Raw genomic sequence first — 24,835 nt, 5'->3', positions numbered from 1 at the left:
CCTTCTCACTCACTTTTTATCCACAAAATCTTTTGATAAAACATAACTCCCAAGAAGAAATTGTGATTTCGTAAACATCCATATAGTGTCCTGAATTCAACCAACATATCTGAATGTAGGAACTAATGCTTCAACTCTGCTCTTTTCTTACATTTTTAACAATAGCTGTTTGGTTTTTCTTCAGCCTTAATTTTTTTGTCAATTTCTTATCCCACTTTGCTTAAAAGAAAAAAGACAATGTGTCACACAATCACATATTTTCATTTCCAAACGACGAGACTGACAACACTAGTCATTCTTAAGTGTGATTTATTCCCTTGCAATAAACAGATAAATTACTCACATTTTTAAACAATTGAGAAATACATTTCTTGAATCTACAGTGATATAATACATAGAGAATGGGCCTGTGTGCTTTCTGCTGAAGCTCAGATAAAGTGGTCCGGCACCCGAGTTCACAAAAAATATTCGTCAGCTGATGTGTTCATATTCATTTGTCACTGTGCCTCCTCTGCAGATTTCCCCCTTATTTAAATGCTGCCGTAGGTCCTTTGCTTAAAGCCACGATTGAAAAATAATAAATTCAACGTTTCCTCTCAAATCCTTCACACAAAAGGAGACATGGAGATATTTTTTTAGCCAGGCAGATGGAGGTGAACACTGAGGGATATTTACAATGCTCAATGGACTCAGCTGTAACTTTAAACAAGGAGAGTGGTGTGTCATCTAGAAGAAAGAAATACAGTTGTGTTGGGGGTTAGAATGAGGTATTTCAGCTTAATCTCTGATATCAGATCAGATGTGACTTCATTCTGTGTTTGCGGCTTTAAGCCATGCTTCAGAGGGGTGTGTGCATGCATAGTTCACGTTCAGGGGTTGAATTATGGAATATTTTAAAATCTTATATCTGTCCTTAAATCAGCTCTGGTTTCGAGACTTTTGTCCCCGACTTCACGGAGGACGATGAACTCTTTCTGATCAGCTTCTTTTTAGTAGAGTTGGCTTGTTGTGTTGACCGGGAGAAGTCAAATACTAGCATCCACGGGCTAAATGTCACAACTGCAGTCCAGGTGGGATTTCTTTAAATCCATTGAGTTCTTGTGAGAATTACATTTTCAGTTAAGTCGATCCAACAGATCTGTTCTTCCAGTCCTGGTTTGCTCCCAGCGCTGAGCAGCATGCCCACATGGTGACAATGAGGTGAAGAAGCACATCAAAAACTCTGGGCCCCAAATGGAGTGCGCCTAAAGTGCCTGCTCTAAAACACGTATAATGGCCTTCATGTTTGCTGAAAAACAATATTTTTCTACTGTTTTGGTTCACTGCTCTGGTTTAGAAATTGGATTTAGTTCAACTTTGGAAAGCTGCAAACAAAACTTCAGCCGTTTATTGTTGAATTACAAGCAGAAATTTGTAATTTGGCCGGTTTTAAACAGAGGACTTGGGAGTTAACATTAGGGTAGCACCCAGAAGCTTAAATATAAATCTAAATATAATGATTTTTTTTGGATGTGTTTGGATTGGTACAAATAGCTGCTGACGACGGTGAAGCAGCAAGCAGAAAGAAACCAGGGGCCCAGAGTCACCTCCTGCAAACAGGGCCCATCATTCATCGGTGCGGCCCTGACTAGAGGGCGAATGCTCAGCCCGAGCTTCAGTTGGGGTGCGTGTCCAATCCCAGCGAGGCTGCGTGCTGCTTGGCCCTCAGACGGAGGTTCTCGATGCTGGTGGTCTTGCTGTTGAGGCTCCCGGGTAGACCTCCTGGCCCCCCCTGCATCATAGGGCTGCTCCACACCTGCTGGGCCTGCGACAGCGTCTGGTAGTAGGACGGGCAGGGCATCGAGCTCAGGGGGGACGGCACGTTGACGTTCATGCCGAGGTAGGGCATGGGGGGGGGGGGCGGGGTCATCTCGAAGGACGGGTAGTGCACCATGTTGTTGGTGGCGACCATGTGCTGCCGAAACTGCTCCTGCAGCCGGAAGAGGCTGAGCGGAGACGAGGCGTAGGAGTTACCTTGAGCCAGACCACTGGTGACGCTGCTGGAGGACGGCAAGGGGGGGGAGATCAGGGGGGAGTCTGAGAGAGAGGAAGAGAGGGAGAGAGGGAGGACTTTAATATGATTCAACACACACTGGCACCAGTTCGGTAAATGGTTATGACCCAACTGCTGTGTTTTTTTTAGTAAAGGCAGGTAACATCCAACGTTGTTCTCCCTGCTTCTTTCCATCATTGCCTTCAGAAAATGTTTAAAGTTTACATTCTTTATATAATAATTGCCATGAGCGGAGTTTGTTAATGAAGTGCTTTTACATTCTGTATAGAAGTCAGCAATAAGAGATTCAGAAACATTCAAACAGCGACAGAATAGCTAATCAGAACGACCCTCTGATTGGTGGATGATGTGGGCTTTGGAAACCAATTCAGCAAAAACATACTCTCGTGATTTGATTCTTAAACATGATGAATAAGAAGGCAACATAGAAGAGAAAGAAGAATATTTGTACCTGGTCTCGGGCTCAGCTGTTTGCAGATTGGGGAGCTGCTCCCCGGCTGCGCCCCCCCCTCCCCCTGCGTCTCCTCCCTGCTCTTCCCCCTCGTCTCCCCTCTCATCTCGTCCTCCTCTCTGTCAGCGTTATCCTCCGCTGGTGACTCGCTGTCCGACGGCTCAGGAGAGGTGACGTTCACTTCCACGCTCGTCTCTCCTGGCTGCGGCCGAGCGGTGTCTGACGGGCAGGTTGAGGAGGAGGATGTGGGGGGGGGGTTCTCAGGAACCAGGGTGGTGCTGCTGGTGGTGGTTTCAGTCTTTGACTCCTCTGTGGAGCCCTCTGCGGATCCGGACGCCTCCTTCTGTTTCTGCAGCTGCTCCTTCTGCAGGCTGCGCTGCTTCTTACGAAACTTGGCCCTGCGGTTCTTAAACCAGACCTGGCGAGATGAAAGACGGATAGATTAGCTTTAGGGTCCAGGACTTAAAGTATCAGAACCACAATCAAGTTTATTGCCAGGTACTTTTACACATACAAGGATTTTGCTTTGGTGTATGGCGGTGCAAACATAAACAATCTAAGAAAACAAGTTGTAAGAGTAGGTCAAAAATATAACAATTTAAAAAATAATTTATTTTTTAAAGCTATTTAGCATTAAAAACGAACAAAGACAAGTATTTACACCAAATTCAAATGTATTTATACAAAAGAAACTAAGAGGCCTGCATAAAATATTAAAGATAACAATTACAAAAATACACAAAAGTATCCATCAAGGCGGACAACAATAAGTACAGTGACAGTATTTCTTTAAAAAGTAGAAGTACTGTGATAGAAGTGGTGAAAGTACACAGTATATTGCACAGTCATTGAGTATTCTAACTATGAGATAGCAGCCAGTTAAAGTAATAATTTAAAAGTGGGATATGTATATATATATTGCACATAAGTGATAATGCACAACAGATGTGTTATGTGGTCTAGAAGAGGCCATGATGGTTGTAAAACTAACCTTCATATTTAGTAGTAACAGTGCATAACTTAAGGCATAGGACTTTCTCTGTTCACATACTGCAGCACTTGGTCGTTCCATTATGACTTTTACAGAAACACGATTGCCTTTAGTTTCTTTAAGCTGGATACCAACGAGGATAGATGCACTCTGAGGGGTTTTACCTGGACGCGGGCCTCGGGCAGGTTGGTGCACATGGCCAGGCGTTCCCGCATCACCACGTCGGGGTAGTGGGTCTTCTGGAAGGTTTTCTCCAGGGCCTCCAGCTGCTGGGCGGTGAACGCGGTCCGACTGCGCCGCTGCTTTCGGTGCTGGGAGCCATACCGGGCCTCGAGGATAATGTCTTGAAATGTGCAGCCGTTGAGAAAAAACAAACACGAACAGTTTAATTGAGGAACAGGTCAGAGGTCCTTCCAACACACACACAGAGTTCAACACAGTACATGTGTGTTATATGAGTGGAGAATAGAGATTACAGATGACATTACATGAAAGTTCAACTTTGAACAGAGGTGCGAGATCCCCTGCATTACACAAAGTGATTAACATTAGCTGCACTTTTACCAGCTTTAATTACAATGTAATACTGCAATTGTGATATATATTATTCTGAAATCAGCAGTATAAGTACTTTAACTTTTGGTACTTAAATATATTTCAATGCTAATACTTTTGTCTTTTCTCTTGAGTAACATGTTGATCTGAGTACTTCTCCCTCCTCTGACTTTGAACAACAATATGAGGCGGTTCCTTACCAGCCAGTCTCTCTGCAAGAGTAAGCGCGTGCACGGAGGGCCTGTAGTCCGGTGTATGCTGGGCCTGCTGCGCCGCCTGCTGGTGGAGGTTGTACATGGCGCTCAGAGAGTTCATGGCGTGCAGAGAGTATCCGTTCACCCCGTAGTGCTGCATGGCGGAGAGTCTGCAGAGAGGAGGACCAGAGGCTGCTGTGAGTGAGAGGCATCTCTATACAAACTAATAGTGTCTCATAGCTGCTATTACGAAAGGATAAACTTATATACTCTGTGTAATATTTTTCATTGTATGCTGACAATTAAAATTGGCAACAGGTGCAATGCCAGCAGTGTGTTCCTGGGAAAAAGTAATTATTTCATTTAAAGGAAGAAAATGTAAGAAAATAACTATTCATGATATTTGAGGATGTCATATAGATTAAGATTTGTATACACTGTAATTACGTGTTAGTCCAGTTTGATAATTTCAAGCAAAACGAAACAAACATGTAAAGTGGCAGTATATTTTTCCAATAGAAAAACGCAGTGGGATCTAAAGCGTATAGAAAAGAACAACATAATTATTATTGTATTACCTTTCACATTGACATTTATAGTTATTAAAAGCTTTCATGAAAAAGGGAATTCACACATATTTTTTTTTTTAATATTAAACAGAGATTTGGAATAAATGTGGTCCCAGTTTGTGCCAATGAACAGTGAAGATTACAATGTATATTAAATAATGTATTCACCCAAATAAGATGTAGTATAAAGGCCTACTGCAGTAGTTCAAAGGAAAATATTTTTCAAATAAGCTAACGTTAGTCTACTTTATTGTTTATAATGCTGCATTACGTTGTGTAGTTATTTTTGATGTAAACATTAAATCCGTGCCGAAGATAATAGCGTAATTTCTTTAAAGTTGTCTAGAAATGCGATCCCAAACAATTAAATTATCCTCCCTTTAATAATAACAATACAAATAATAATACAAATAATATTTAGAAGTTATTTATTTAAAAGTTAGAAATTTTTCCCAAGGCAATACTTTATTCTGCTGTCTTAGTTAACCATATCTTCATGCAATTTACAGCGTGCAGAATTTCAATTGAAAATATTTGTTTTGTCTAAAGCTGCAACATATTTACTCCCGGAGATTTGTCTGAACCATGGCCGTTTGTATTGACGTGTGTCGGGTTTCGGGTCAGCTCCAGCCGCCCGGAGGCTGACGGAGCTCCGGTGTAACGTGGTGATAAAACAGCTATTCATTTATCAAGTCTGACACATGGAATATGGACCAACGTGTGTGTTAAGCTGTCAAAACGTGTGACTAATGCAATAACTTTTTTATTCATGTGACTATTTCGTTGCATTATTTTGAGACCAGCCCCTGGCTAGATTCATGTATATTTTTTGGGTTAAATCTGCAGCTTAAAAATTCAACATAGTGCCGTTTTTCTTCCAGGACAATGACACGTCCTCGGGCTCTGGTTTAAGGCTAATTATGCTAATTGCCGTGGATTTATGAGTTATACAGCTTTTACTAAAGAGTGCCTCGGGGCCGGGCTCTACATGGCGTCAGTTCAGCAGCATTCTGGAACTTAAACGACATCGGAAATAAATGGGGATAATTAGGCCAATACATAGTCAATTAACAACGAGTGAAGTTAAACCATAAAATAACGTCACAGTCTTGTTAAAACGCGTTTAAAAGTGCACGAAAATCCGTCCGTTTAACAGCCTTGTTGTGTTACTGAATTCTTTGACCAGTTACATTTAATTAAATTATTGAATAAAATAACGACATTCATGTTGTTAAGCTGTATCACTGTTTTTATTTCAAAGAGATCGACGGAATGCACTGTTGACAATCGAATTTTTTTCAAGACTTATTGAAGTTTTAATAATAAAATACGTCGCGATATTAAACAAAATGCAAGGGAAAAAAGACTCGTACATCAATGCAAAAATCATTTTTAAAATAATACTTGCAAAAGTCTACGTTAAAAATACAATATTCGCAACTCTGCAAAACTTCTTACCTCTCGTCTATCGGTGTGTCAGAAGCGAAATATCTCCACTATCCAGCCGAATATTCTCCTTTTTAAATCTTCGTCTATAGATTCCGGTTGTTCAGGTGTTCATTTCATTAGCTGTTTCTTTCACGTAGAGATCCTGAGGATGTCCCGGTGGCTCGGTCTCTCCTCTCTGGGTGTGGGAGGATGCTGAGCTGCTTCTCCCGGCCTTTAAAGCTCTCTGGGTGGGGGGTCACCGGGACGCGAGGACGGGCCAATCAGATCGCTTCCCTCCTCCCCCCCTCCCTCACACTACTCCTCACTTCAGAGAGGATTTCTGCATCCGAGGTGCCGATATTTCTGTTATCATTTTTAGCGACAAAATGCATTGACGTATAAATTATAAAGGCTATTTTATTTAGTATTCAAGCTTTTATGTTGTTGTTGCCGAAATTGACAATTATAATAATTATTGATATTGAGAAATTGTTGGAGGTGATAAATATGATAATGTTTATATTTCTGGTTTAAACTGAAGATGCACTTACTTAAAAAGCCAATTATGTAAATTCTTTAAAACATATTTTCAATTTGAGCACGACGAGATGCTATAGCCCTTTCTTTTGAACAGTCTTTACCTTCATATTTTTGGGTTTACTTTAACATTCTTTGCCCGAATTTTTTTTAATACAAACATTTAACAAACAAACCTCGATACTCCAACCACAATAATTTAACATTTCTGTACCCATAGCATTATTAAATAGCTAAACACTAATATGCATATTAATATTGCATTCATGTTTAGGCTCAAGCAACCACTACACACATGTGATTAAAATAAAACAGATTATTTTTAAAAAAACATCTGAAGTATAGTCAGCAGCCTGAAATTAATAATTCCTTTATTATTTCTAAAGTGTCTTAATAATACACGTTTAAAAGCAACCTCCAGCAAAAAAAAAGTGTGGATATCCAGCCAAAAATAAAACTCTCTAACACGTCTTAATTAAATGACGTGCAGTGGCTCTCTCTCTGCTCGGGGACTTCAGGTTAATTCCTCTTTAATTTTATTTTCCTGTTTGCTGGGAAGCAGCTGAGGTGATGCAGCTCCTGCAGCTCCCCGGCCCCCAGGGATTTAGGTTAGGATTGGGTAGACAAGACGCCATTTCACCCTCCAAAAAAATGTCTTAAAATGACTGCTGGTAAGAGGATTAAAACAATAATGCCCCCTCTCTTCTTCAAGGTTTTTAGAAAAGATTTCTTCTCCCGGAGAAAAACCGTTTAGGCTGGAATTAAGGGCAGCGGAAAGTAGCCTTTTAATGTAAAGCTTGCATATTTTGTAGAATTTTTTATTATGAGAGAGTGAGAAAGAAAGAAAGGGGAAAAGTGGGGATTGGTGGAGGTGTTGGTGGCGGGGGGGGGGGGGGGGGGGGGGGGGGGGGGTTAAAATCCTCAACTCAATTTGATCTTTGGCCACATTCATCTGCAGAACTTTAGGCTCCTGACAACAGCCATGTGTTAAAAGAAAATGTGATATAATGCATTCGTTCACTTGAGTTGTATGTCCTCACTCTTCTTTCTGTTTCTTTTGAGCTCTTATGTAACAGGGAAAACACAAAATATAAAAGCAACGACGACGTTTTTACGCAACAAGTGGTTACTGGTGCGTAATTGGATTTCGGTGCGTAATTGGATTTTCTTTCAACTGAAGAAAGAAATAAAACAATCAAGAATAATGACAAATCTTATGTTTGTTTTTTTAATTCTTACCATATGTTTCCTTTTTTGGTAAGTATAGCTGCAGAGCATTGAGGCCCCAGAGGAGGGGAAAAAAATCGGATTAACTTGTGAACCGATGGAAATAAGAACTTAAACTGGAGGAAAATCTGGCCAGTGTCTCTTTGTGGGAACCGTTCCTAAAGCAATTAAAGCGAGAAGGAATTCCTCTCAGCTGCTCTTCTTCAAATCAGCTTTCTACGGACCTTAATGCGGGCTAATGTCCAGCACGACCGAGGCTTTAGACAAGTGTCAGAGGGCCTGCTATTAGAGAGATATTAGGCCAGTGGAGCAGCAGACACACACACACACACACACACACAGACAGACAGAAAGACAGACAGACAGACAGACAGACAGACTCTCTCTGGACAGTAAACTCACTGACTCAGATTCACACAATAGAACTTGGACACTTGTAAATATTCAGAGCAAACTATAAAGCCTCAAACTGGTTTTTAATTAATCAGTATTTTTACAATAAGAATCAAAAGGCAGTTCTCTAAATGAATTGTTTACTTAAAGTTCTGATGCCTAATTTGTCATCTCACATAATGCAATGTTACTTTTATGTAAATATATGCTGTCTAAACTACTGAGTTACCTTTCAAATGTTTCGGTTTCATGAGATATTACAAGGTGATTTTAGGGATAATGATGACTTTTTAAAGTGTATTTTCCCTTTTGTACATACTACAGTATACAGTAGAGCATTTGATGTTTTACACTACCTGGAGAAATGTTTCATAAATAAATATCTACATTTTGACAGTGGCTCTAACGAGCAAATTACTTTCATAATGCATTTGTTTTACGAGATATTGCAATGTGATTCTAGGAATAATAGTGACATTTAAAAGTGGATTTTCTTAATGTTTAACATGGAGTGTAGTTTTGTTCATGTCCAAATTGAGGATTTTAATAAACATTTTGACAACAGCTCCAACTATTCTCATAATTAAAAAAATCTGCCTTTTACTTACTCAATAAATTGTTCTATTAAATTGTAAAAAAGATTGAAAAACATCAACCAAAACTTCCAAGATCTCATGGTGACATCAATGATTGTCTTATTTTGTCCAAACTGAGCCAAAAACCTAAATAAAATCAATTTGCAAAGATATATAAAACAGAAGAAAACATTTGATTTATTTTCTTGACGATTAATTTAATCATCAAACAATGAATCGGCTAATCCCTGTATAGTTAGTTTTGACTTTAAACAGAACAGACAGTAGTTACAGATGTTTTATTCTGCAGAACAGTATTGGTTGTTGTGATGCCAAATCATGACGATATACCCATCTCTTTATTCACCATATTCACTCGTTATCTCATCCCGATCACCTTCGGGATCTCAGCTCTGCTCGCTGCACGCTAACTTTTCTAAACCCCAAATTCATCTCAGATTTCGGCGGATTTCACTGCTGCACTCTTTGTTCTCTGCACTCCGCTTGCATTCAGGCGTTATCGTGTTAAAGCCCTGCCTCAGATCTGAGTTATCGTCTTTGCTCTCAATCATCCTGCCGCCTGCTTTCTGAATATCAAAACTTTGTATCCCTGCATCAGGACTTTGGCAGCCTGAATCAACGCTCAGCCTCTGAAGCTGCAGAGATTTATGAATCATGTTCCATTTTTAAATCAGGTTTATAACGCATGAATGTTTGTAATTTTACCCCTCAAATGGCTCCCGATACTTCCAAGTGGCGTGTTACATCAATGGAGAAAGTTGATGCCTTCAGCCTTCAGAGCCCATTAACTTTTATCATTAGGTTTTCTTTAACTTCATGAATATATTAGGTTTCAATCCAGCCGCTCTGGCCTGCACACGCTCTTAGTCAAGGTTAGCTTGTGCTCATTTGGGGGAAATTAATCATTTTGATGTATGGTTTAGAATTGACTGCTTTCCTGGGACTTGTGTGACTGGAGTAACAAAGCAACTTGCCATTAAGCAATCCTCAGGCTGTGTATACGCTGGGCCTTCACCTTTAAGACTTCCCTTATGTGTGTTGAATACCTGCTTTTAAAAGGAAAGCCTGTTCTCCTGTACTCAGACATCAGTAACCGTTGTGTCATGGCTGCATCACACACTACATCTCACACACTTGTATGGTTGACATCTCTTTTTTAACCTATTGAATTATTGAGTGCTGAAAGCCATTATTCAACGGAAATGAACTGTTACTATCTACTGTTACATTTCATGGACGCACTTTAATGTGGTTTCTGCAACCCAAGAAACCTTTGCAAAGATTAAGTTATACATTTCATTATAAAACTGGCATCAGGATAAAATAAAAAAGCTTTCATCAAACATCACAACAAATTAATACGAGTTATCTATTGTCCACTTGGAAGCAACAGTTTTAATTTATTAAAGGGGATGTGTCCAAGATGTTACCAAACTATCTCCGATATGTGCATCTAGCAGACATGGAGCTTAGAATTCATTCTGCTATGTGTTTCTGGCCACCTATCAAACATAAGTCTAAGTAATATTGCTTTTGAACGCAATACAGAGGGAAGACTCTGGCTCTTAAGCTGCTAAATGTTGTCAACTTTATTTGTCTCCAGTTTGAGGAAAGACTTTTTTTTGTTGCCGAAAACAACTGTTCACAGCTGCCTTAAACAGCATCAGTGACAATGAACCAAATCACTCGAGTTGCCAGTTGAAAACCAAAACAATAATTCAAAACATTATACATAGCTAGTCAGGTGAAAATCCTAATTCTCATAATCCACGTTACCCATAATAACTTAATTATTCTGAGTTATAAAAATGTATTGATTAGTGCAGCTTTGAACGAGCACTCCACTGATCATCACTGCTCCTAACATTCATGATTGACAGTTTAAAATAATGTCAACATTGATGCAGCAGAATGAGATACATGGACAAGTTACAATCTTTTTTACCATACTTTTCAGAACAAAGGGTCTACATTACCCACAATGCAACGTGACAGCTTCCATGTGTGTTCTACCAGGATAATAACGCCTCCATCCCCAAGCATACATGAGGATCAGGGTCCAGACTCTAGCTCACTTCCTTTTAGTACTACACCAGATTGTTTTCATTTTCATTCTATAATCTTCATCCCCAAACAAAACTGACTCAATCACTTGAGGTAATTCGTCAGACATACAGATCCCTAAGGAGCAACATGAGGGCTTTATACTGTACAACTACTTATGCAGTACAACAGTCCTCTCCGATACTTGTAAGCAGACTTTGATGTGTTCAATTGACGGTGTTTTACCTTAAAGATGCATTCAAAACTACTTTTCAAATTACAATACGTGTTCAAATACCTGGGACACAACAGTCTCTAGGTGTAACTCTGACCACAGGTTGTTCACTTCGTGCAGACACACACTGCTGCAGCCGCTCCTCTGAACGGTTTCTCTGGCAGACTTGACATATCGAGGTTGGCAGGTTTGTTTCCGCCCTCTTTCTCAGAGCCGCTCTTTGGTTGCTCCCCTCAGGCTGCGGCCCAGCACAAGGGTTCCTATTGTCAGGGCCTAATCCAGGGGCTACACAGCTTTAGCAACATGGTGGGATAAAAGCCCATCAAACCACTACTTTATGGGGGCAAATCTTTCCTAATCCCTCGCTTTATCTAAACAAAAGGAGAGAAACAAGAGGATAGAAAGAAATTGTGCAGACACAGGGCAAGACTGGGAGCTAAGATGCAAAGAAGTAGTTTCACTGGAGAAGCTAACCATTTTTGACAGGCTTTCACTAAAGGATTGACAAAAAACGGACACCAGGATTCCTAAAAGGGCCGTACAGGGTCTATTCTCTTTTCCAAAGTTAAGCTTTAAGATCCTTAGAGGGATATGTCGAAATTAGTGAGATTAAATTCAAAAACCTTGACTATTAAGAGGACTTGGCAGGGGGCACCTGTCAGATTTGGATGCTATAAAAAAAAGTCTCTACACGGTTGCTGTAAACAAGCGAGAACTGTGTGATCTTGAACCTATTCTCTACTCTTTTCTCAGACAGGGAAAAGGGAGTATGGGAATTTCTCTTTCTCGTCTTACACACCGCTTACGAGATCTGCTCCATCACACCGGCTGTGTGACCCCGACCTGCGTCCGAACCACGCTTACTTTCAAGATGACCCATCAAGAATCTGTTCACTTCATGTGTGGGAATTCTTCAAAAGACGCTGAGTGACGGCTACACATGATGCTTTTCAATCCAGATCTTGTTGGAGGCTATACAGTTCTTCGGCGACACCATTGTTTGATCCTTGTAAATTAGAAAACCCTGTAACTCACATGTTCTGTACGTGTATGTTTCAGGTACAAATCCCCTGACCCCATTTCATGTCTGCTGCCAATTCCAATTTCTATCTTTGCTCTGTGGCAACTCGCTTCAAATCCCGAGTGGCGCATCTGCAAATGGCTCCATTTTCTGCCACAGCCCCAAATGCTCCACCAGAGGACCATTTGCAGCCCGGCGGTCAGACAGCCGAGCGGAGATTGAGAACAAGCCAGTTCGCTCTGGCTCTATGTACATAAACCACCACAGCCGGGGGGGTTTTAGCGTGTCCCTCGCCCTCTCAGGTACATGAACAGAAACATACATCATTCACCACCTGACACTGTCCTCATCCACACAAAACAAAGTCCAATTCTTTCAAAAATTCAATATACATCATGAAGGAATTTGATTAACATGATACTTGTCTGACAGTGCGCCCCCTGCTGGTCTGAGTCCATGCCTCCTGAATGGGGTAATTAAGAGATAATAGGCTGGGGATGCTCGTCAGGGACCGAGTGATTAGTGATTCATTACATGAGCTTAGAAAGAAGAAGAGAGGAGGGAAGTGGTTGGGTTTGGGGGGGGGGGGGGGGGCATACTGGAACAGCCTGACAAATTGCCATTGGATTTATCTGGGGTAATTAACTATCATCCAGGGAAAGGGCCGGGGCGGGGACTATCAGTAACAGCAGAGTCACACAGGAGGGACTGACTTTGGTTTCTCTTCTCGGATGCAAGTACTTCTAATGCTGCTTTGTGTGTTAGGAAAACTAGTTAAATGTCCTTTTGTTAAAGAGGCCCTATAACGCTAATTTTCAGGTTCATATTTTTATGTTGTGCCTCTAATGTGACATGTCTCCATGTTTCAATGTTCAAAAAGCTCTTTATTTTTCTCATACTGCCTGTGCTGCAGCACCTCTTTTCACCCCCTGTCTGAAACCAGAGCCCAGTCTGCTCTGATTGGTTAGCTGGCTGGCTCTGTTGTGATTGGTCAACCGCTTAGAGATGTCCCGCCCCTTAGCCTATCACGTACAATGTGTTGGAGCGCTAGCCAATAGAAGTGTGAGTATTACACACTGATGTCACTATGTTACGGAAATATCCAAAAGAGTCCAATGGAGGTGGAAAACTTTGGGCTTTGCAGACCATTTACAAGCCCCAACATATTTGTAACACACTACGGGAGAAGAAAAACCCCATTAAGCTTAATAGGGCCTCTTTAATACTGAGTGGAGTAGGAAACAGCTGCAACCAGGGTCAAATCTTTACTGAAACACACTCAACTAACGAGAGGGTAAGAAATATTAGAAAGTATTAAACTTTGAGATTAAGCTGTACTCCCCTTAAAGAATCTTTGCATGGCACACACACGAATGGCTGCTATCCACTATTTGACTGCAGTGATCCTATAAGACTATATTCCCATCTTCATAGTCCTTCCAAAGCCATCCTCCCATCCAGGAGTAATCCTCTCTGGTCCATATCAGCGTCACAAAGCAGCACACACTTACATGGAGAAGTTGATTTTCTCTGTCTGTTTTATCTGATTTGGAAGCACTTAGAAGCAGCTCTAAGTCTTCTCTCGATAAAGAGGACGAGGAAAAAAGAAAACTCAGCCGGTGTGATAACCGGAGCTTCCTACACTCTCAACATCCAACATCTGGCTATTGTTGTTAAATCTGCTTTCAATCATCCCTGGGTCATCGGGATTCAAACATTTAGAGAATTGAGGCTCATCTGTTGAGCTTAAGTCAGGTTGCACTCCTCTTTAGTCTCATCAGAACAAACGGAAGCTGCTTCAAACACTTATTAAAGCTTTTACTGCGTCATATCTGATAAATGAGCTGCAATAAGTCTAACTCAACTGTCTGAAAGTGTGTGCTGCATAAACACTCGTGGAAACATTGCAGATTATTGTCAACTGACAGTCAAATGTGCACTTGTTCCATTATCATCTGGGATGTGTGGGCCTGCATCAGTAAGAGCACAATCTCTTCGCCCATAAGCTCCACCATGCTGTGTTTTATGGAATGAGCATAAGGGGTTGATTTATTGTTGTTTCATAATCTGGGTTTATAACTTGTTCTGCAAAAAGCCTTTTTACAAGGGCTTTAGGGACATCGAGTATTACCCATTGACTGACCTCTGCCGAACTGAGCATGAACATTTGCACTTACACTACAATGCTAGAAACTACTATACACCATTTGGTTAGGCTGTAAAATGTATTATCTTTTCAATTTACACCCGGCATCTATTGCACGTCTGTCCGTCCTGGGAGAGGGATCCCTCCTCTGTTGCTCTCCCTGAGGTTTCTCCCATGTTCCCCTTTAAACTGTGGGGTTTTCTCTGGAAGTGTTTCCTTGTCCGATGTGAGGGTCTAAGGACAGAGGGTGTCGTATTGTCATACTGATATTCTGTACAAACTGTGAAGTCCACTGAGACAAACGTAACACTTGTGATATTGGGCTATATAAATAAACATTGATTGATTGATTGATTGATTGATTGATTGATTGATGGACAATGGTCAAAATCGTTTGGCTTGCAGATGTGAAATATCAACATAATAATTAAATAAGTAATTGCAAACCAACCAACTGGCCATAACTTGTTCTTTTGTTTGTTAAATACTGTTTTCGTATCCTATGATCGTATACTCTGCTAGCTTTAGATGAGCTACAAGTATGATTTGGTTCTCCATGGACAGAGCCAAGTTAGCTCGTTTCCTCTACTTCCAGTCTTTATGCTAAGCTACGCTAACAACCTCTAAGCTCCGGCTTCATACATGTATATTCTCCTCTAACTCTCTCTGCAATAAAGTAAATAAGAACATATCACAATATGAACAACCTGTAGTCTCAACAGAAACACAAGTTTCACACTTTTTCGTATTTCTTAAATCAACTTTAAAGGTCCCTGTCCTTTTATTATGCTAAAACATTGAGACTTCTTTCATTGAAGGATTCCTTCACAGATGTGCAGCCTGTAACAAACCAAAATGGTCTTCTCCTTAATTATTCATGATAACAAAGGACAGTTTTGTTGATATTATATTTTATTTACCGGGGTATACCTGCAGATCAGCAGGTCTACTCCCAGATGTTTCGCTCTAATTACAGTGTGCTTGAAGCCTCAGCAGAGAATGCAGACAGTGTGGAACAAGTGCTTTAAAAAATGAGTGTGTGAGATAGCCTGAAGACATCGAGCTATCTGTAGGGACGCTTAACCTGAATACCTGCTCACACAGATCCCAGCAATCAGGGACGAATGAAGAACATTTACGTTGAATTAAAGGTCACCTATCATGCAAAATCCACTTTTTCTGTCTCTTCTACATCAACATGTGTCCCTCGGTGGAAAGAGATTCTGAAAGTTTCAGGAACAAAGATTCTCTCTCTTTTTGTCCTGATCCATTTCTATAAAAACCTGTCTGAAAATGAGCTGATCAGATTTTGGCCACTTTATGATGTCATAATGTTTTTTCTTGTGTAACCATTAGCCAATCACCAACCAAGGTAACCCCCCCCCCCTTATCACCTGAATCTCCTCCTAGAGTACCATTGAGTTCTTTTTAACCAAATATCTCTCAGAGGGGCGTGGGGAGGGGCTCCTTATTTAATCTAAAGTAAAGCCTCTACACACTAAACTGACACCAAAGAACACCGTCGGGACACGCCGCCTCACGTCTCCTGCGTCTTGGCCATGTTTCGCACTGGAACACACTGCAAAGACTTCAGCCGACGGCCAAGTTGCACGTACGAACTGCGCATGCGTGAGTGGCAATAACTCTCCTTACCAGCAGGCGGCGGTAGTGTGTATTCGTCATTCAAAAGAGGCAACCGGAAGACAGACTGCGTGATAACCGAGAGAAGAAGAACCGACTGCGTGATATAAACAAACAACCATTGTGTTCCATTTTCACTCTACAGCGAGAAGCTCATGGGGCTTTCCCGAACCTGTGTCGAGAGCTGGAGTTAAATGAAATCTCAGATTTGCCTTCCTAATAGTTTGTTTGGGTCCCTCACTTGCATTTCGCTTCTCATGCACTGATTCGCTAAGCTGAACAGCCAATCAGAGTGATTTCTTTGGCCTACGACCTTTGGCCGACAGCCTACCGATTCAACATGTCGAATCGGCGGCGGAAGGTGTCGGCATGGCCGAAAAGACACAACGGTGCAGTACACACCAATCTGAGGAGGGCGACACCACGCTCATCGACGGCCCGACTTCTATCGACGCCGAAAATCGGCTTGGTGTGTGAAGGAGCTTAAAGTAAAAGACACAGAATCAGCACTTTTGAAACAGGGCTGAGACAGAGGGGATTATGGGATGCTACAATGATTTGTTTAGTATTAGCCAAACACTTCAGAGACATGTTTTGTATATATCTGAGACCTATAATATATTGATGAAAAACAGTATAATAGGAACCTTTAAAACAAACTGTCCCTACACAAACAGATCACAGCATCCTTCCCCATCAGAGACAGGGAATAAGGGAAGCAGCAGCGGTGGAGAGTGTTAGTAAAAGTATAGAAAGAAGTCTTGCTGAGCCCTACTGACCATGTAAAGAGTGGGGGTCTCGCCTGTCAGAGGCCGGCTGGCTGGAGGAACCCGGGGGTGAGAGCCGCTGTCCTCTCATCAGATAATCCCTCCGGCACACAGCGGCAGCGGGGGGGCAGTGAGAGCCTTTTAAAGAGAGCCGGTGCTGATGGATATCTGTTTATCTGTTCCTAATGAGCGCTGCTTAGCTGCCCACCGAGCCAGAACGTCACCATGAGGAGAAGTAAACACTGGAGAAACAGACTTTAATGTGATCGGATTTGCAGGATATGACATTTGATCGGTTTTCAAGGAAATATAAGCTAATATTGCATAAAAAAAAGAGACTATTTTTTATGATTTTAGTGCACTATTTTTTATTTATTTTGATGTTGCATTATATATTATGTTATTCAAGATTTTCATCAACAACCTCACTGTACAGTATGGTGCATATGAAAAGATACAAATGTTTTGCTCGTGAAGCTAACCATTTTTAACAGGCTTTCACAATAGGATTGATGAATACATTTTTTAAATACTCCTACAGAAAATCCCACACATTTATCAGATTTAGCTTCTAAATAATGAGTAAATAGTACGTTCAGTCTGAGTATGACAGCGATGGTTTATGTGTGTGTGTGTTTTGAGTGTGTTTTTCTTGCCTCTGGGTCCTACCGCACCCCCCACCCCCCCACCCACACCCTGCATTAGAGCCCTTTGGCAGAGATCTGACTCCACATGAATATGAATGAGGAGGTAACACACGGGGGAGAGCCGGGGAATCTGATGACAGTGCAGGAAAACACCGGAGCATCTACGGGGACGTATGACTTCTCAGCCCTGCCACTGATATGATAAAGTGGCTGAATTTGAATATGTGTGTGTGTGTGTGTGTGTGTCTGGTCTCAGTGTGTCCCGTCAGATGGATATGAATAATGTATTGATAGCCGCCCCGCCCCCCCCCCCCCCCCCCCTGCGGTAGTCCATACAATCTCTCCTCTCTGTGTGTCTGTGTGTGTGTGTTGTGTTTAGCCTGTCCAGCTGGCAGGGTCACAGGGGATGCACACACACATTATGTCACAGTCCCAGGAGAGGTGTGGGTGCATGTTCGCTTTTCATCATCAATCAACAGAGCAAACTGTTTAACAACAACAATGAGGCAGCTAAGAGGCCCCTCGGTTCATGCCAGAAGTGGTGATAATTACCCAAACATGAAGTTGTCACTCCTCAGCCTCCTCTGCATCTGCCCCTTTTGATTGTGTGCCGAGTCGAGCGGGACTCACTCACAAGGGAGACGGACAGTAATTGGAGGGATTGATTTTTAAAAGCCTATTCATTTGACCTGAAACATGTCCATACGGAACCTTTTCATTAAGCTTGATAAATGCCTCAATACAGTTCCTGATTCACTTGTATCATTTAATTCCCTTTGCCAAAACCTCTTCCTCCTCTTTCTAAAATAAACAGGAATGCCTTCAGTCAGCTGTGCTCTGCTTAAATGGATGTTCAAACACACCTCCTGTCAGACTGTCAGCAGGTCTGGGTGAAGAAGCCAAATGCCTCTCACAGCCCTGCCAATATGCATTTACTTATCTTTCCACTCCTGAAACACTTTCGATAAGTAGTTTTCAAATGCTTTACATACAGCATGAAAGGAAATAGCAATCAAATGAGACCCCCTAAGGAACTGACAATGCTCCCTTAGCACCGGTTGCCAAATCATTGCAACCTTGTGACCAACAGTCCTCCCACGTCTGTGTAAAGCCATTAGGAAACAGGGCACATTTATAGACAATTTAATAGACACTTACTGTATGTTTTCACAGCAAAACAGACCCGTACTGTAAGTGTGTTAGCAAACAGCTGATTAGCCAACAGACATGCGGCAACATCAGCATTTATTCATGGCCATCTTGCCAATGTCTTATATCTAGCCTCCTGGGCTTTTTGTGTCCACCAACTCTTGAAGTATATATATCTCTTTGAATGCTTGAATATGTTCACCAGCTTGATGTTAACTGTTTGTTTGCTGTTTGATGCTGAGCAAGTTGTGTACAGTGAGGATTTAAAGCTGAAGGGTTAGGCTGCCTGCTGCTGCTGGAAATCATGCTAATGAGAGTGGTAACAGAAAACAAAAAAATAAGTACAAATGTGGTGAAAAAATCGCAAAAGCACACCGTATAGCTGAGGGGAGTTGCTGAGTAAGGTGACAATGATCTTTGATCCATTTCACGCATCCTTATTTAATTATTTGATCATATACAATTCATAGAAGTAGCAGTGTTTCATATTAACATCCACATTAGTTTTTTTTTTCCCTTTGGCACAAAATAATGTAGTTGATTCTTCTTATATTATTTTCTCTGCAACAATTAAAACCCTTAGTGAACAACATATTGAGGTCCCTGTCTGCGTCTCAGATGGTGAGATATGAGGCCCGCTGGCACCTTGTTTCTGTGAACTCTGACCTCTGGAAGTGTCACGCCGCCATTGATTTCTGCTTTCTCCTCAGGTTAAGGCCCAGATACACCGGCCAGTCACCTGAGAAGTCGCCGACGCCGACACCGACTGTTGCGTCGCCGGACTCTCCTGCGTATTTGCCGACTTCGCGCACTGGAACACACCGCAAATCCGAGCCGAGCACGTATGAACTGCGCATATGTGAGTGGCAATAACTCTCTTTACCAGCAGGCGGCGGTAGTGTGTATTCATCATTCAAAAGAGGCAACAACCGGAAGACAGAGAAGAAGAACAGACTCCGTGATATAAACAAACAACAAATAGCGTTTTTCTTTCCATTTTCACTCTCGTCCATTGAAAACATGAACGAACAGGAGCTCTATAAACCGATGAGGTGAAATAGCCGTCCGTGTGTGTTCCATCTTCCATTTTAAATCATTTGTTTACCTTCCTCACTTCCGTTAACGCTTCTCATGCACTGATTCGCTAGCTGAACAGCCAATCAGTGTTATCCCTTTGTCGACTTCCGATGGTGTTCCCGACGCCGATTCAACATGTTTAATCGGCAAGAAACCACTCCGAATAGGGGCGTGCCCACGCTCATGTTCGGCCCGACTCCCATTTACTGCCGATTTCGGGCCGGTGTATCTGGGCCTTTAAGTGCTAGTGACAATAAGGCAAGGCAAGTTTATTTATATAGCACATTTCAACACAAGGCAATTCAAAGTGATTTACAAAAATGAAAGACAATAAGAAACATATTATGAACACTCATTTAAAAGCAATGATATAAAATGACATTTACAAACACTGATTTAAAAGCAAACACACATGAATAAAAGTCACAGTGCAGTGAGATAACACACATCTGAAATGTTTAGATCCGACTCACAATCATTGCTCACTTTTTAGCAGAAACACTTTTCTATCAACTCCCTTTCTTTCTACTTTCTTGTTTAACTTGTCCTTTAGTTATTTCAAGTGTTTCATGCTAAACGAACTTCGCTTTGGAAAATTATAATCTGACCCCATGGTACCTTTTTAGTTTTCGCCAAAACTATTCCTCTTTTTTTTAAATGCACATTAGTTAAGTTTAAGTTGTCTTCTCTAGGACTAAAATGAACTTTCCGGTTTTGATATTGCAAGGGATCCAGTAGGAAGGTTGAGGAAGAGAAAGAGGATATTTGATGGTGAACGGCTAAGTGTCTCATTGAATCTTATAATTAGCACTGATACGAATAAGAGTAGAAAGAGGGGAAAACTAGAGTAGATCTTTCCGTTTGTTTGCATTGCATAGATGAGATGTTACACCATTACACCCAAGTATAGCTCAGTAGAAAGGTGCTGCATAGTTCAAATGTGGCAAAGCGCTGAGCAGACTCGCTCCCACAGAGCCGCATAGCCTTGAAACACAGAAACTAATCCATGATATTGATCAGTGTGTTTCATATCGGCCCCCGTAATCCATCAAGCTAACAGTGTGGGATAGGCCTAATTTATATCATTTGAAAGGTGTAATCAAAGATGAATGAACCCCAGCGTGATAGAAATGTGCACTGGGTCATAATTTCTACCTCTGTGAGTAATGGTGTGGGAGTGTAAACACAGAAGCCGCTGCAGAAGAAAAAGAAAAGGCAGAACTAAAAGGCAAGGTTTGGACGACAAAGCATGCATGTGATTTCAATATTATCTTTAACATTACAACTATGCAATATGGTGCTAAATAAAATAGCATGAAGGCTGTATAACAACATATAATAAACAACCTAAGAATTGTACTATATATATATATGGTTTTAAATCCATTGTATCTTAAGAGCGTTGATTAAAAGAGCTGTCCCCATCATCGGCTGCAAACAGGACATTTTTGGAGACATTTGAACGTATTCAGTATATTTGATATTGTTTTATCTATTGATATATATATTTGTATTCTTCTGATATGTATATATTAATGGTTTATTATTTGATTTTTAACTTGTCAAATGCCTGGTTAACATGTTGACCTACTTTAACAAAATCATTTCCCATGTAAGATTAATTAAGTTTATCCAATTTTACCAAGAGGTTACATTTAGAAGTTAAAGTGGACCTATCATGCTATATTTGAATAATATAGTGTAGGACTAGTGCTGTGTACCGGTACGCCGAACCGGTACTGGACTTGTAAAAAGTTTCGGTTCAAGTCCGGTTAAAACCGGAACGTCGGGAACCGGTACTTACGTATATTCTCCTTTTTGTTCTAAACCATCTAAAACCTTCCATAGATCGAGAAATTTGCGCTGAGAAAAGACGAAAAACATTGTTTTGGCTTCTGATATGGCGTCCATTACTGAACTCACGAAGTCTCGCAAAATATCGCAACTGCTCGCGAGATCTGTGTGACGTCAAGGGAAGCTGGCTTAGACATAGTGGACACTGACAGCGTGGGATGCTGGTTGCCATATTTGGTAGTGTAGCTAAGCTAACTCCTTTGCATGTATGGTGATATAGTGTCTGCCGAAAGAGCAACACTTCACCCAGACAATGTCAATTTGCTGTTGTTCTTGAACAAGAACACATAGACTTGTACTCTTGCATATTGAGTCTTGTATGTACATCACTATGTATGTAGTTGTGTTGTGTAGTTAGTAACACATGTAGAGTTATAGAAAATACATGGTGTAGACACAAGTTGGAAGGGGGCACAATAAACCTGACGAGTTTGAATTTGAGTTGATTATGAGTTTATTTTCAATTGATAATTAGCTCACAATAAGTTCACTTTAGTTACTCACACAACTTGACACAAGTCCGGACTTATAAGTCCGGACCTGAACCTGAACCTCTGGACTTGAGACCGGACCTGAACCTGAATGTGAGTCCAGGTACACAGCACTATGTAGGACCATACCTATATAAGGCACATTTATACTTTTTATTTTTCAAAATACCAAACAGATCATGCATTTTATCCATTCCTCATTTCGCTCAATTTAACACTGTCTTTGCATGGGCTGATTCTGTGAGAACAGCACCATCTACAGGCCTGGCATATGTACTACAGCGTCTCCAGCGCTTTCCAACGGCAATGTCCGTGGCTGTCTCCTCCTGATTGGTGGAGATGGCCCAATAGCCATAGCACCACTTCTGTGACGTCATAGAAGTGTTCAAATCTATCAGATCCGATGCAGCCCCTTTTTAAGAGATTTGGGTATGGAGGAAAATAGAGAGGGTTGTGTTTTCTGACACTTGGTGAGTTCCCTGGAACACCGAGGACACATTCATGTATAAAAGACGTACAAAAGTGCATTTTGCATGATAGGTCACCTTTAAATAGACTTTGCATCCTTTGAAAACAGCCACCTAAGGCAAATGTATTGAATCACCATGATACAATAACACAGTGAGCATGTAATGATTGTGTATCTACAATCATCCTTAGCTTTGATGAATTAGTTATGAGTGTTGCTGCAGGCTAAAACTTTAACAACAGCTTTATCCATTGTGCACTAAGGAAGCTGGTGTGTGCGACTGCAGGCTGACCCAGAGGGTAAAAGATGGCGGCGTCGAGCTTCAAGAGCAGCTGTGAAGAGGGAGAGAGTAAATATATATAAATGTTGCCTTTTAAAAAGCCACTTAAGAACTCCCACCCTTTAAATAAGGCCAGGAATAATCTGTTTCCTTCGTCGCGGTAGATCCAGCAGGGATTTACAGAAACATTCGGCAGTGACACAGATCTACATAATCATTTTAAGTTTCTACCCGCTCCTTCCAATGATTCTCCTGCTGTCACTTTAGATACCGCTAAAACTGATTTGGGCTCCTTAATCTCCCAGTATTTCTTAGACTTTAAAAATCTCTAATATCATAAGGAGATTATTTCATTTATAATTGATTGAGTGCATTTGCCGGCGTGCCACTTCAAAGTTGCTGAATTAAAGATGCATTAAAGAAGCCTGGTGCCGGGCGCTGTGAGTCGCAGGGTGGGGTGGGAGGTTGCGTTGGGGGGGGAGGATGGAGGAGGGAGGGAGGGGGGGGAGGATGGAGGAGGGAGGGGGGGGGGAGGGAATGATGGTGGGGGAGGCTTGTGTCTTCTGCTGTGGAGCGAGCGCGGCTGATCCATGGAGATTTCTTTATAGGGGCTCTAGCAAAGTGCCTCGCTCGGAGGAGGCATCGGAGGACACCAGCCAATGGCAGCGGACCAGCAGTGGTGGGAATGTGTGACTGTAAGACTCGGTACAGATCAGGGCCGACGTTACTTCCTGAGAAATACTTCCTGAATGTGTGTCAGTCACAATCAATATATATTAAGGTAAAAACAAATATGATATTCCCTGTATTAATTCATGTTGCTATACACAAATGTGTCCAGATAAAGTTATTTAAAGATGACATAAAAGCTCCTCTTAACGTTAGGTTCGTGATAAAATGTGTAATGTGAAAGGAGAGAGACAGATGTATCACCTGACTATCCAGCTCAGCTATTTGAAACATGTTAGCCTCTTTCATTACATGTTACTTGTTAGACGCTTTTATCCAAAGCGACTTACATACTCAATACTGTGGACAATCCCCACAGGAGCAATTTGGGGAGAAGTGTCTTAGGGACACAACGACATGCTGACTGCAGTGGGATGGGTACCGAGAACCGGTACTAATTCAATACCGGTACCTGATTGGACGGTATCGGTATACCGTTAAGCCGCTGGACAAACGGTGCTGCTATCGGTATATCTGTCATGTCTACTTCCTTAGTTTAACTTTAAAGCATTCTGGTTGGTTGGGAACCCTCATCCCGTGTGATGTATCCGGTTTGAGACCCCTCTGATTGGCCACTGTAAATGCCACTCCTCATCTCTCTCAACAGCGCTCTTATTATTGTTGAGAGACTCCCGCAGGCATGGCGGACAGAGCGAAGCGATCCAAGGTCTGGGTGCACTTTTAAAAAATGTAGTGGCGATAGTGCAAGGTGCAACTATGTACTCATTCAATTAGTTGCTTGTAAAGGGGGTGACACAAGCAACTTAATGAAGCATTTGTAACCGAGACACTCATTGAATCTAAAACGGTGCTAGCGATACTGCTATTGCTAATAGTGCTAATAGTGCTAGCGGGCTTCAGCCTCGCCGTGTGTAAATGTGACCTGAGCGAAAGCTCGCAGGCAGGTTAGCTGCTGCGCACGGGTAATATGTTTTGTTTACCTGGGTGCAGTCTTGCAGGCACATCGCCTTGTCTTTTTTTAGTTTATTAACACCAAATTATTGAAAAGTATCGATAAGAGTATCGAAAAATACCGATACCGATAAGCAGCGATAAAATCCTAACGATACCCATCCCTGGTTTGAACCTGTGACCATCCCCAAAACAAGGCTCTATCCACTGCACCACGCCTCCCTTTCAACCTTCTGTTTTGTTTTGACGGAAAAACACTTTACTGCTTTTTTTCTTTTAAATAAGTATTTCAAGTATTTGATGCTCTGTAAGTTTCAGGCCACAACAGAAGGTGGAGGATATTGACAGTTGCTCAGCTAAAAAACTAATATATTATTACA

The 24,835-nt window shown here is 41.5% G+C and overlaps 1 protein-coding gene across 3 annotated transcripts in view; it reads right to left on the bottom strand.

Moving 5' to 3' along the window:
• The window catches only part of LOC307015158 (diencephalon/mesencephalon homeobox protein 1-A-like), a 47,988-nt gene continuing 23,153 nt past the window's right edge, over positions 1–24,835 (bottom strand). The window contains exons 1-5 of one of the 3 annotated variants that reach the window (XM_079643597.1): positions 6,272–6,409; positions 4,252–4,414; positions 3,660–3,854; positions 2,505–2,922; positions 1–2,076 (exon numbers count right to left, since the gene is read on the bottom strand). In XM_079643597.1, coding sequence (XP_079499723.1) covers positions 1,655–2,076; positions 2,505–2,922; positions 3,660–3,854; positions 4,252–4,404 — 1,188 coding nt within the window. In that variant the 5' untranslated portion in view covers positions 4,405–4,414; positions 6,272–6,409 and the 3' untranslated portion in view covers positions 1–1,654. Of the gene's footprint in view, positions 2,077–2,504; positions 2,923–3,659; positions 3,855–4,250; positions 4,415–6,271; positions 6,410–24,835 lie in introns of those variants that run through there. The other 2 variants (XM_079643598.1, XM_079643596.1) reach the window with 2 other exon arrangements.

The sequence above is a fragment of the Notothenia rossii genome (genome assembly GCF_949606895.1).
Source record: "Notothenia rossii genome assembly, chromosome: 1".
Taxonomy (NCBI): Eukaryota; Metazoa; Chordata; class Actinopteri; order Perciformes; family Nototheniidae; genus Notothenia; species Notothenia rossii.
This window is presented reverse-complemented; position numbering and strand designations above follow the sequence as displayed.